The 14,448-nt window shown below is 36.5% G+C and overlaps 2 protein-coding genes across 10 annotated transcripts in view; both read left to right on the forward strand.

Moving 5' to 3' along the window:
- LOC135104381 (uncharacterized) overlaps window positions 1-3,175 on the forward strand; it is a 13,820-nt gene extending 10,645 nt beyond the window's left edge. For all 9 annotated transcript variants that reach the window (XM_064011751.1, XM_064011753.1, XM_064011752.1 and 6 more), the window contains one exon: window positions 826-3,175. In XM_064011751.1, the coding sequence (XP_063867821.1) occupies window positions 826-1,041 (216 nt within the window). In that variant the 3' untranslated portion in view covers window positions 1,042-3,175. The remainder of the gene's footprint in view (window positions 1-825) is intronic.
- A 1,931-nt stretch (window positions 3,176-5,106) lies between these two features.
- The window catches only part of LOC135104382 (dual specificity mitogen-activated protein kinase kinase 4-like), a 40,770-nt gene continuing 31,428 nt past the window's right edge, over window positions 5,107-14,448 (forward strand). Inside the window, 2 exon segments of the mRNA XM_064011761.1 lie at window positions 5,107-5,489; window positions 14,077-14,185. Coding sequence (XP_063867831.1) covers window positions 5,408-5,489; window positions 14,077-14,185 — 191 coding nt within the window. The 5' untranslated portion in view covers window positions 5,107-5,407.

The raw sequence follows: 14,448 nt of genomic DNA on the forward strand, positions 1-14,448 counted from the left end.
TTTTATTTTGTATAATAAAGTTACTTGTTGTCCATGTTTTACATGCATTAAATACAAGAGTGCAAGATGTTGCACCAGCTGCCCTGTTAATTTTTTTTTTTTTTTTTTTTTTTTTTATCTTACCTAATCAAGTGTAGGAATATACTTGGAAAAAGAAATGTGTGTATATATATATATATATATATATATATATATATATATATATATATATATATATATCAGTCTCTGTTATACAGGAACAGCATTCTAAAGACATTCAGCATAAAGTATATGTAATGGTAAGAATATTTATCATAGTGTTGCACTAATCAGTGGTGACAAAACACAACAGAGGAAGTAAAGAAATTAAGAAAAATTGAGTTTGGGGTTTCCTTATTGTGCACATTGCTAATAATATAGTGGTACCTATTAATATAACTAGATGTATACTTTCTTCTTAAGTGTAGGTTTTCTGATCTTGGATGCTTATAATGATAAAATGGCACATTACTTATAACCTTATTTACCCCATTCATGGTGCTTGCTTCATTATAGAAGTGAAGGTCTCATCATGAACATGTTGCACAAATTTATCTCATCCAGGAACATATTCTTCTCTTAGGGAAGCATTTGATGTTTCATGTTAGATTAGTTTATCTGTTGGGTGAAAATTCATCAGCAGTAAACGTGAGCTCACTTGTTTATTTGTTCATTATTTGTTTACTATCATGATAGGGCCATAAAATGAAGTTAATCATTTGGCATTAGCATAATTGCAACGTTTATAAATATTGATGTTAAAATAGAAAGTATCTGAACCTGTATTTCAAGTGAATTATTCTTCAGCACCTGCGAGAGAGACTTCTTGCAAGAGGCACTGAGACAGAAGAGAGTCTCAAGAGGCGCCTTGACACGGCCGAGAAGGAAATGGCATATGGGGAGCAGGAAAGTAATTTTGACAAAGTTATTGTTAATGATGACTTGGAGCGAGCCTATCAAGAGCTGAAGGAGTTTGTTCAGCCAGCAGTTCAGCAGATGCAGGAGGTTGATGATACTCAGTGAAACAAATATATTTTCTTTGTTGCAACACACTGAGTAAATTAGTGATATTAGTATCAACATTGTTGCTTGTTGATTTTTTTTGCCAAAGAAAGCATTCAGCCTCATTTTATCAGCTTTCATTCCATATGGTAGTTTGCATTGATAAAAGTCATATAGAGAATGCACTTATTAATGTATTTGTTCATCTTCACTAGAATCTTTTCTTGCACTAGTGTGATGCATACACTGTTTGCAAATTTAAATTAAGAAATTTTCCCTGTAACTGACTTGCTAGTTTAGAGTTTGGGGAGTTATTTTTAAATTTTAAGGAAGTAAATTTTGTTGAGACATTTTAGTACACTGTACATCTATCTATCTATATGCCACGCTGAGATATCCCTTATAGGGGATAGCCAAGACAAGATATCATAGGTTGTCTTATAAGAATGAGATTATAGAAGGGACGGCACCCTGACCCTTATAGTTGACTTTCTTGACACTGTGGTGGCAGCATTCCTCCACGCTAGCCATGGAATGTGTGGTCAAGCCAGAACTACCTTTCCACAGGATGGTGATCTATACATGACTAGATTTTTAAAATTCATTTATTTTATTTATTTTTTATTCATTTTTCCTTTTCTACTTTATTTATTTTTTACTTACTTTTATTATATAATATATGTATATATATATATATATACATATATATATATATATATATATATATATATATATATATATATACACAGGGTGTCCCATAAGTTTCCATACATATGGTATCACAAACGCCATTACAAGCATAAATCCAGATGTGTTTGAACGTGTTCTTCAGCAGTGGAGGACACACACTGAAATGTGTTTTCAACACAAAGGCAGTCATGTAGAGCATGGTTCACATCCACAATCCCAGGGAGCACAATATTTTAAGTTGCCAATACATATATGTAGTAATACTAAAAGATATCATGATGAATTTTATAACATTGTGTGGATCAGTCTATCTGCATATCTACACTAGACTGACACTCCATAGAGGACTGAAGGCAGTACTCATTTGGGACTCCTGGTCTCCATGCTCTGCCTTCCTCAGTGATGTGCAGGGTATGTGGCACCAGTATTTCTCAGGGCCAGCCATGAAATGTGTGGCCAAGTTGTGTTTAGCTACCACTGATATTATATACATCATATATGTGTACATAAGATCACACCAGATAATTGAAAAAAAAAGCAGGGAGAACTCTCAATGCATGAAAGCAGCCAGGAAAGTACAAATTTATTTTCAAATGTTATGAAACATGTCATGTCACTGAAGAAATACATAAGGCAGGGAAGCCGAATTAGGAATGTATGAACTAACTCAAGAATACAAGAATAGTTTTTACCTGGCTGATGTCTGATCATCAGTGGCCATTTAAGATTAATCATATCTTGTTTCTGTCTCTTTTTAAATAAGTATATGCTGCTCTACTTACAATATACTGGGTGTTCTTTGTTTTGGATGAATATTTCATTAATTATACTTGAGAATCACATCACTAGATGAACAAATTGCATTATCAGTGAAGGATGATACATAATAAGTCAAACTTACATTCAGATTAAAGAAACATGTTTGCCCTGAAACCAAGACTACAGACAGCTACAACTATATATATATATATATATATATATATATATATATATATATATATATATATATATATATATATATATATATATATATATATATATATAAACTGACAGAGAGAGAGAGAGAGAGAGAGAGAGAGAATTTTATTTTCTATGAAAATATTTTCAGGTAATGAGGTGGATGTGTTGCTATAAATTTGGTCTTTAGTTTTGGAATGCTGATATGAACAAGATGGACAACCCCATTGTATTATAATGTTGCAATATGTGATGGACCAAAAGGTGTATAAGAATATTTATTGAAAGTTATTTTAATCATATTTTTTGTAAAGGAAAAATGCTAAATACAGGACCACTTCCAAGGTTGTATATGGAACCAGGTATGGTTAATCACCTCTGATCTATTTACTGATGAAAGATCTTAAGTTGTTTTGACAGTAAAATGGTTGTGTTAGTGAAGCTCTGTATTGTACTGTACTTATTTATAGTTATTTTATATTAAATAAATTTTGAATTTTACTAATAACTTTATACATGCTTGACATCAAAGTTTGGGCACAAGCATTTCTTTCTTTTTGATGATCATGTGGTTAATATTGGCCGGGGGAAAGTGAAATGACAGACTTGTGCAATTGGGATAAATGCTTAGAAATTAGGGGTCTTTGATGAAAGAAAGGATAGTAAGTATAAAAAAAAAGTGTTAATGAGGGATACTTACTTGACACTTGAATCCCCATTGATCACACAAGAAACTGAGGGAAGGGTATGAAAGGAAAGACAGGATCCAGGTTCCTGAAATAAACTTTATGTATTGGTAGCATAAGGTAAGACAGCTTTATTGTCACATTGGATACTTGATGCAATATGAAATTCATTCCAGCATAGAGGTCAAAGATAAGGTAAAATATAAAATACTTATGCAATACACATTAACATGCATGTTGCACATCTGCAAATATAACTGTACTTTGCCTAATTGCAAGTCTGATAGGCTGAAATGCCAAGTGGTGCAAAAGTCATAGTCTTTAGGATTAAAGAGATTCTTGAACGTTTCTAAAATGCCCAGGGAGTGCCTGGTCCGAGAAAAGCACTGGTAACAACTTTTCAATGGATGCTTTACATCTGTCATCATCTTATCTATTTGGTCAAAAAGTAAGATTGAGGTATGTTGATTATGTACTTCTTTTCTTATATGTGTTTTTTTTTATTGTACTTTATTTATTTTTTTTATTTGCTCATTACATTAGTCATTAAAATACATTTACATCTTTCCTGACTGATCTAGTTCAGTTTCCTTGCGCCTAATTCTCCCACTGGCACCATGGTCCCTTGATGCAGGGATCCAAACCAATCTGGAGTTTTCAAACCATTCTCACATTTCTATAGTAATAACGAAAACCTGACCAATCATCTCTGTTTTTTTTTATATATATATATATATATATATATATATATATATATATATATATATATATATATATATATATATATATATATATATATATATATATATATATATATAGTTCTTGTAAGTCTAGTGCTTTTAAAAATACAAGGGTGAGGTAAGGCTAGGTCGAAACCTGAGAGTGCAGTACAGGGTGACCATTTCTGATGTCAGATAGCACTGAAATGTTTGAGCTGGAAAGGTTCAAGAATTGTGTGGATAAAAACTGAATGTAAAGGCCTGTCCACACCAAGAAACAGTACTTGTCAGTAACACTTCCAAATTCTTTTTCTGGTGTTTCCAAATGTTTGTAAAGATTTGAGAAACAGTTGTCATTAATGGATAGATAGATGAATGATGGGGATGGAAGGATGGATGAGTGGATAGATGGATGGGTGGATGAGTGGGTAGATGGATGGATGGGTGAGTGGATAGATGAATGAGTGGATAGATAGAGGGATGGATGAGTGGACAGATGGATAGATGGATGATTCGATAGATGAACGGATAGAGGAGTAGTTAATTAGATGGATGGATGAGTGAATAGATAGATGGATAGATGAATTGATAGATGAATGGATGGGTGAGTGATGGATGGATTGATGAGTGGATAGATGGATGGATGAATGGACAGATGGATGGATGAGTGGATAGATGGTCTGGACTGGAAACTTTTCCTCAAATGTTTCCCAAATGTTTGCAGTGTTTCTTGTTGTGGATGCTGCAGGTGTGTCACCACTGATGAATTTTATAGGCTGAAATTATGAAGTTTCAGATTTAGAGAGATGGCTAATATAATGAGTATGAATGCAAAGTTACCGTAAAGTATATTGAAATATTCTTGAAAAAAAAAATTGTAAGTTCGGACTTATTATAAAATCCTTATAAACTTATCCACAGAATGCATATCTGTTCTTCTAAGTTTGTTGATTTATATGAACTCTGCCTGAATGTCTCTTCTCCCACCAGTGTTAACCTCGAGATGGGGGAGACACGTGACGTCACGACCAATCAGCGGGTTGGTCTGGGGCGCAGGTTTTGTAACGTTGAAGGAAGGAACGCACCGCTGGCAGGACAAGGTTAGCTGGCCAATCACAGGAGGGCTGGCAGGAGATACCGACCAATCAGAGTGTGGGTGACGTTCTCCCGCCAGCCGCATGTGACTGGCTATTGACAACCGAGGAGGAGGAGGATGACCCGCCGCCCTGTTTATTGTTAGTGTTATCGGTGGTGCTCTCGTGCAGGAAGACGGAGGAAATGGGAACACGCTTGGGGAAGTGAGAGAGCTTTGTTGTGTGTTGTGTGTGGGGCGTGATGGCCGAGCAGCAGCAGCAGCAGCAGCAGGCGGGCCAGAACACCAGGCCTCCCTCGCTAAACATGTCCGCGACCACGTCAGGTAAAGATTTGTTTGGGGTAGCGGAAGGGAGTGGTGGAGGCCGAGGGGTGGGCGTGGGCGTGGTGGCCTGGGTGGTGGGCGTGTCGCGGAGCAGTCTTTGCCAAGGGACGGATTTGTCATGCTGCAGAAATGTCGTTTTTAGGGAACTTATAAACGTTTCAAGGCCGTCTCACCTTTGTAGGCGTTCAAATTTAGTTGCCATTGAAGAGATATGGGCTCACTTTAGCTCAAGTAGGTTAGGTCAAGTAAGGTTTGGTTTGGGTTTGATCTTATAAGATTTAACTTTGGTTTCAAGTTTGGTTTAGGTCAGGTTGTTATATGATAGATGTAAGGGCAAGAATGATGTATAAATAGAGCCACTTATTGTTCAAATTACTGCAGATATCTTTCACTTCCTAGCTAGGTTTCTTAGCCTTATTGTGTTTTTGACATTGTAGCAGTTGCTTACAACACTTAGTTATGGCAGACCTGTCTACATCTCACTATTTAGAGTATTTTGTATATTTTTATCACTCATTGCAGAATCAGGTAAAACTGCAGTTTAACAGTACATCCTTTCTTCTTTTTCTCTATCTCTACCAGTCTGGGGGTCTGGTGGGAAAGTGGTGTTCTATGGTCAGGGAAGCCAATTTATGTCAGATTTGGACATTCATGGAAAAAAGTATGGATGAGACGCCGTGTTTTGAAAACGGAAAATTCCTAGCCTAACCTAACCAGGGGGGGCTTTGTCCCTCCTGGACATCCCCTCTTTAAGGACACTGACCAAATCTAACCTAACTGGGGACCCACCCTTAACAGGGGTGACTGGGAGGACTTTTGACTTTTTTTTTTTTTTTTTTTTTTTTTTTTTTCTTTTTTAACAGGATCCTTTTAAGAGTTTAAGAGATTTAAATGTCCCATGCTGTTGCAACATAAATGCCAGACATGCACGCTAACAAGCATAGTATGACGCAGAGCTTGTACACACATAGAATTGGCATTAGAAATGTTTTTACCCCCATAGATTTTGTCATCTGTCATTCCTCTTTCCATTTGAGCCAGCTGACAGTCTGCTGGACTGGGCATGCATGGCAGGACCTCAGTCCTCACCTAGATGTTGATAGGGAGGGTGTTAAGATTTTTTCTCTGCACTTCCACCAAAAACATCTTTTACAAATGACGTACAAGTGCAAGGTGACCATGAAGAGGCTTACCAACATCAAGAAGGTTTATGGAGCAGCTGACTCAGAAAACACGCTAGAAAGCAGCATAAAAGGTTCTCCCCTTGTGAGTCAAGTTGCTGCCCACCGAGTCACAAATCCTGCTTGAGAGAAAGAAGAGCCCAGTACAGTCATACAGGAACATTGACTTTAACAAGGTCTGGCATTGGTGACACCCTTGCCTCTGACTGATTAATACTTTTGTTATAAAGGGGGACTAGGTGCCTTGTCCTTCAGTAAATAAACAAGGTATAAACAATCATATGTGTAGATTTCATGCTAATCAAATAAATGTGAATGTCAAGACGCAGATGAAACAGAAAAAGAAAAATCTTTTGGAGCCATTATCTCAAAAAGGTGCTTCTTGCACTTCAATATTTTTCAAGAAATCAACAAAAAAGTCTGACAGTCTATTGTAAGGTATCAAGGAGAACTATAATAAAGGGCTTTTTTTTTTTTTTTTTTTTTTTTTTTTTTTTTTTTTTTTTTTTTTTTTGTTCATATATATATATATATATATATATATATATATATATATATATATATATATATATATATATATATATATATATATATATATTAATTTATTAATTTATTTTTTATTAATTTTTTTTCATATACTGGAAAAAAGTGGAAAAATACTTTTTTTTTTTTAAGATGAAATAAAAAAAGATTCCTTGAATACTAAATGTAAGTAAACATATTAACAAGATTTCTGGGGTATTTTCTGAAAACGATTTACTTAAAAATAAGGTTTGTGAAAAACAAAATATTTTATGCTTTGTTTGAGTCCTACCGGCACATTCACCCAAATTTCATGAAATTCACAGAATATCGTACATCTACACCAACAAACAACTTGCTAAGATTTCAAACCAGTAAGACGTACCATATGCCCGGGAGGTACCCCTCTGTTGCCTCCCTTAAGAACACTAACCTAACCTGACCTAAATGTTTACCTTAATAGGAAATGGAAGGTCTAGGGTCTGGTTGGTTGACCCCTTCCTCATCCTTAATGGTACTGGAGCCACTGATTGTTCAGTCATCTTGCTTATGGAACTGCACAATGAAATCCTGGTACTTGGCTGTCATTATGACACTCAAGTACCCTTGTGGTTAGCCAGCTGACTGCTGCAGCTGCCACGTATACATGTAATGATTGGCTGAAAATAATTGACATATTGGCCGGAAGTAAATGATGTTCATTGATGTAATACATCATTAAAATGACAGTTCTCATTGGCTGAATGAAAAAGACACAGTTGAGATAAAATTGAGAAATTTTGAAATTTTGTTTGAGAGTTGTTTATTATTTGCACCACATGGTTTAACCATTAGAAATGCTCCAAATTATGTGATCTACAACTTCAGAATCATCATCATAAGTGGTATGTGTGTATTGAGTTGAATGGCAATGGAACCCAAATCAGTAGTAATGTCAGTAATGAATTTTTAAGATTTAATTGGATTTCTGTCTTGCCTCAACTGTACACTGATGTAAACAGTGTTCTGTTGATGTAAACAAATTATCTTCTGTTGCTGTGAGGGATTTATGGATCATGCCAGAGGTCACTGCATCTATATTTTCTGACCAATACCATCTGCTACTGATTCAGGCAATCAATCACCAGTATCCACTAGAGGAGTATTTCTTAACCTTTTCCTATCTCAGCACCCCTGCTGCCAGGTCTGTGTAGGCATTCCAGTTCCCATAACTCTGCCTAACATTCTGGTTACATTAATTACAATTGCATTAATCCAGTCGAAAATGAAATTTATGTTTATCAAATGGTAAAAATACATTCTTGCCAAAACATATTCCTTCGATACTTTGGTAGTATCCCTTGCAAAGAACACTGTACTGCAATATTTGCTGCATTTTCCAGCATTCCTTGAAATTTATTTCAGCATCCCTGGGTGGTGCTGATACCCTAGGTTATGAGGCACTGCACCAGATCACATCTGTTTTTCCACATTTCACGTCATATGCCACATTTGTCAAGTCTTTCTGCGGGTGTAATGGAAGTGGTCCCCTTTGCTTAGTCAGCATGATCTTCATTGGGAAGCTATAAAATTTAATTTGCCTAAGTTCTGAAATGCCTTTAGTTTTTACCTGGGCAAGACAGGAGCATGGGAGTTAGCTTGGCTTGTATGGCCAATAGACTGTCAGTTAACCCACTAAATCAGGGGAGCAGGGAGGTAAAGCCCTCTGGTTAGAAGGTGAAACATGCAGTTAGATTTAGTCCCTAAATGTTCCTTATTGTCATATGACTAAGAGAATAATGTGCAACAGTTAGCCCCACTAAAGGGAGATCTAGGAAGACCCTTGGATACTTCTTATGGCATTCAGTATTAAATGATTACTGTTACTTCAGCTCATTGAATTCCACTTGTTTTATTAGTTGCTGAAGATTTTGCCATCTAATAGACCACCACTTACTGTTCACACTTACAGTTCTCTTTTAAAAGAAACATGTCTAATAACATACCAGACATGTCATTTTTAAGCCATCAGAGGTGTTCCTAGCTTATGAGATTAACTCCATTCCTTTTTTCTGGAAATAACTCAGTCTTGATACTTGATATACCTTCTCTATTCCTGGTTGCTGAGGATTCTTCTTCTGCTGTGCTGGAAGGCTTGAATTGTTTCTTTGAACTACAAATTGTATTAATCACACCCCTGCTGATTGTGTCTTTGATGGTATATACATAATAGCAAAAACTACAATAGACACCTAAACTTCCATTGTTTAAGTTAATCCTCACAAAACCACACAGATAACTACACAGAAATACCACATGGGAAGAGAAACAAAGAGAAAATAAATGCAGTATGTTAATTGCCAGTGTGGTAATTTTGTGTTCTGTTGGTTTCACTCTAGGAGAGGAGTGGTGTTAGTATGTGTTGATATGAACTATAGTACCTATAGTCTGTGTTGATCTAAAAATCCCATGCCCTGTTTCTTGCCACCTTTGGCATGGCAGCTGATTGGTGCACATTTTAAAGTTTTCTCATATCACTTAAATTTTTGTCTTTCTGTCACCTGATAAGTTAACCTTAAGCCTATTTTTCAAAAAAATATTAGTGAAACAATATAAATATCAAAGTATCAGAAAATGAGAAAATTTATAAAATATAATTTACATCATGGGTGAGGAGTCAGATTCAGAGTTGAGGAGTTGGATACTTTTAGTTGAGTTGGAGCTGGTGATGGTATCTTTGACTGATTCCTCTATGAGTACAGAATCAGTTCATGTGAAAATTACTTGGGTGCACAGCTAAGCCATTTTTGTTCTTGTATGGAAGGAAATAATTTTTGTGTGCTTTCCTGTGGGTGTTGACTTGAAGCAAATTATTTGCGGAGTTTTTTTTTTTTTTTTTTGCGGGGGGAGACTAGATTAATTTGCTTTTAGTCAAACTTTGAGTTGGAGTTGGAGACATACACTAAAAATTCCATTAGTCAGAATTCTACATAAGTTGGCAAGGCAGCAAAATATTAAAAAGAAAAAAAAAAGGTGATTTCTGTGAAATGTTGACTAAACCAAGTCAAGCCAGACCAAATTCAGCATATCCTTCTCAGTGATAATTACAGTGTTAGTTATGTCAATGCTACAAAGGACTGCTGATTCTGGCTTTGGTTTTGGTTGAGGGTTGGGAGGTTTAACCTTTGCAGCAGCACCTCCCTCATGCTGCCTTGTTCATGGTTTCTTTTTGCAGTCTGATCTCCTCTCTTATCTCTCTTGAATATGCTAAATTTTTCCTTCCAAAAACTATGTAGTATTTCTTGTGATATTTTCATGTTACTTTTGTTAAAATGGAGCTCACCAGTAATCCAGTTCATATTTTCTATATTTGGTCTTTGTAATCTATCCATTTGTCTTATCTGGTCTTCATTGCTATATTTATCCATGTTATCAGTCCATTACCTACATCTTGGGCCAACCTGCTGCATAAATAAAGCTTGCCTTAAGAAAAAGGGAATGGATTGATAAAGACATGAAAACCAGAGGCAAGTGGGTAAACTTTGCTATCCTCCATGACCTAGAGCAATTGGTGCAACACCCTACTCATATTCCTGACCGTCTTGGAGATACGCCCAACATTCTTGACCTTTTCCTGACCTCTAATCCTTCTGCTTATGCTGTCATCCTTTCTTCTCTGTTGGGCTTCTCCGATCACAATCTCATATCTGTATCTTGTCCTATCGCTCCAATCCCTCCTCAGGATCCCCCTAAGCGAAGGTGCCTCTGGCGTTTTGCCTCTGTTAGTTGGGGGTACCTGAGGAGGTATTTTGCTGATTTTCCTTGGAATGACTACTGCTTCCGTGTCAGAGACTCGTCTTTGTGTGCTGAGCGCATAACAGAGGTGATAGTGTCTGGCATGGAGACGTACATTCCTCACTCTTTTTCTCAACCTAAACCTTCTAAACCTTGGTTTAACACAGCTTGTTCTTGTGCTATACATGATAGGGAGGTGGCCCACAAAAGGTACTTAAGCATTCCATCACCAAAATCTCATTCACTTTATATTACTGCCCGGAACCATGCCAAGTCTGTTCTCCAATTAGCCAAAAACTCCTTCATTAACAGAAAGTGTCAAAACCTTTCAAGATCTAACTCCCTTCATGACTTCTGGCATCTAGCCAAAAATATCTCCAGTAACTTTTGATTCTTCTTCTTCTTTCCCTCCTTTATTTTAGCCAGATGGCACCACTGCTATCACATCTATTTCTAAAGCTGAACTCTTCGCTCAAACCTTTGCTAAAAATTCTACCTTGGACGATTCTGGGCTTGTTCCTCCCTCTCCTCCACCCTCTGACTACTTCATGCTACCTATTAAAATTCTTCGCAATGATGTTTTCCATGCCCTTGCTGGCCTAAACCCTCGGAAGGCTTATGGACCTGATGGGGTCCCTCCTATTGCTCTCTGAAACTGTGCCTCCGTGCTTGCACCTTGCCTAGTCAAACTCTTTCACTCTGTCTGTCAATATCTACCTTTCCTTCTTGCTGGAAGTTTGCCTACATTCAGCCTGTTCCTAAAAAGGGTGACCATTCTAATCCCTCAAACTACTGTCCTATTGCTTTAATTTCCCGCCTATCAAAAGTTTTTGAATCTATCCTCAACAGGAAGATTCTTAAACATCTATCACCTCACAACCTTCTATCTGATCGCCAGTATGGGTTCCGTCAAGGTCTTTTAGAGATTTTGGTGAAACTTTTGCTGTTGCCTTGGACATATCAAAAGCTTTTGATAGAGTCTGGCACAAAGCTTTGATTTCCAAACTACCCTCCTACGGCTTCTATCCTCTCTGTAACTTCATCTCAAGTTTCCTTTCTGACTGTTCTATTGCTGCTGTGGTAGACGGTCACTGTTCTTCTAAATCTATTAACAGTGGTGTTCCTCAGGGTTCTGTCCTGTCACCCACTCTCTTCTTATTATTCATTAATGATCTAAACCAAACTTCTTGTCCTATCCACTCCTATGATGATGATACCACCCTGCACTTTTCCACGTCTTTTCATAGACGTCCAACCTTTCAGGAGGTAAACATTTCACGCAGGGAAGCCACAGAACACTTGACTTATGATCTTTCTAAAATTTCTGATTGGAGCAGACCAAACTTGGTATTGTTCACTGCCTCAAAAACTCAATTCCTCCATCTATCAACTCGACACAACCTTCCAGACAACTATCCCCTCTTCTTCAGTGACACTCAACTGTCCCCCTCTTCTACACTGAACATCCTCGGTCTGTCCTTTACTTATAATCTGAACTGGAAACTTTACATCTCATCTCGAGCTAAAACAGCTTCTATGAAGTTAGGCGTTCTGAGACGTCTCCGCCAGTTTTTCTCACCCCCCCCAGCTGCTAACTCTGTACAAGGGCCTTATCCGTCCATGTATGGAGTATGCTTCACATGTCTGGGGGGTTCCACTCATACTGCTCTTCAAGACAGGGTGGAATCAACAGCTTTTCGTCCGTCAACTCCTCTCCTCTAACTGACTGTCTTCAGCCTCTCTCTCACCGCTGCAATGTTGCATATCTAGCTATCTTCTAACGCTATTTTCATGCTAACTGCTCTTCTGATCTTGCTAACTGCATGCCTACCCTCCTCTCGTGGCCTCACTGCACAAGACTTCTTTCTCTCACCCCTATTCTGTCCACCTCTCTAACGCAAGAATTAACCAGTATTCTCAATCATTCATCCCTTTCTCTGGTAAACTCTGGAACTCCCTGCCTGCTTCTGTATTTCCACCTTCCTATGACTTGAATTCCTTCAAGAGGGAGGGTTCAAGACATTTATTCATCAATTTTTGACCACTGCTTTGACCCTTTTATGGGACTGGCATTTCAGTGGGCATTTTTTTATTAGATTTTTGTTACCCGTGGCCAGTGTCCTTCCTACATAAAAAAAAAAAAACCTGATTTCAAATACTACAAGACAGTGAAAGCTGCCATTTATGACTAATTTATAGTTGCTATAAATATTTTGTTTGTTTCTATATATTTGGAGGAGCGACACATAGGGTAAGACAGTAATTCAACCTTTGAAATAAGCTAAATGTGATCCCGTTGAAGAACCTCATTGTAAACAAACAAGGTTTGGTGCTCAGGAATAATCGTGAGCCTCCTGTGGCTTTCTCTGTGACCCACAACGTCATCACTACTGCACAACTGCATTTTCTTGTAGGTTTTCCTAGCAGCAAGATGTTTAAGTGTTATGATCACCTTCATTTTGGCAGTGAGTGGGTTGCTCCTCTCTGTGTCACTCTGTAAGGCTTCCCTCACTTAATCGATGACAAAGAGAATGCCTGCATGGTCTAAACAATATCTTTTGATGAGTTCTATGTCACTAAGTTCATTCAGTACATCCTTTCTGGATGAAAAAAAAAAAATCTAAGCTGGAGATGTTGTGGAGCGGCCATCTTAACAGTAGAGGCATCACTCATTGCCCACATGGTGGATGAGTGTCTGAGAATGGATTAATCTATTTTACATTGATTCCTATGGAGAAATAGTTTCGGTTTTCAAACATTTTGGATTTTGAACAGCATTCAGGAATGAACTAAGTTCGAAAACTGTGTATATATATATATATATATATATATATATATATATATATATATATATATATATATATATATATATATATATATATATATATATATATATATATATATATATATATATATATATATATATATATATATATATATATATATATATATATATATATATATATATATATATATATATATATATATATATATATATATATATATATATATATATATATATATATATATATATATATATATATATATATATATACTTACAAACTTTTATCATGAATAATTATGAACACAAATACTTTGTATTGTTTCAGGTCGCCGGAGCAACCTACGACTGGCCTTCCCTGGTCAGCCAAGATCCAACAATGACCGTCCAGCAAACAGTGTAGAGTTTCCTGCCTCAGGCTACCCCACCACTCAAATGTAAGCACATCTTAGTGTCTGATCCACCATCCTAATGTAAGGCACCAGGGTAATGAGCTGCTTAGCCTTGGATTCTATAATTGAGTAGGTACTATAAATATTGGCTTTTATTAATTTGGGAAGATATGTGTACATAATTTTTCATATATATATATATATATATATATATATATATATATATATATATATATATATATATATATATATATATATATATATATATAATGTTTTCAGTTACAATATCTAGTTAACCTTTATTTATT

Source organism: Scylla paramamosain, chromosome 10, assembly GCF_035594125.1.
Source record: "Scylla paramamosain isolate STU-SP2022 chromosome 10, ASM3559412v1, whole genome shotgun sequence".
NCBI classification, from domain to species: Eukaryota; Metazoa; Arthropoda; class Malacostraca; order Decapoda; family Portunidae; genus Scylla; species Scylla paramamosain.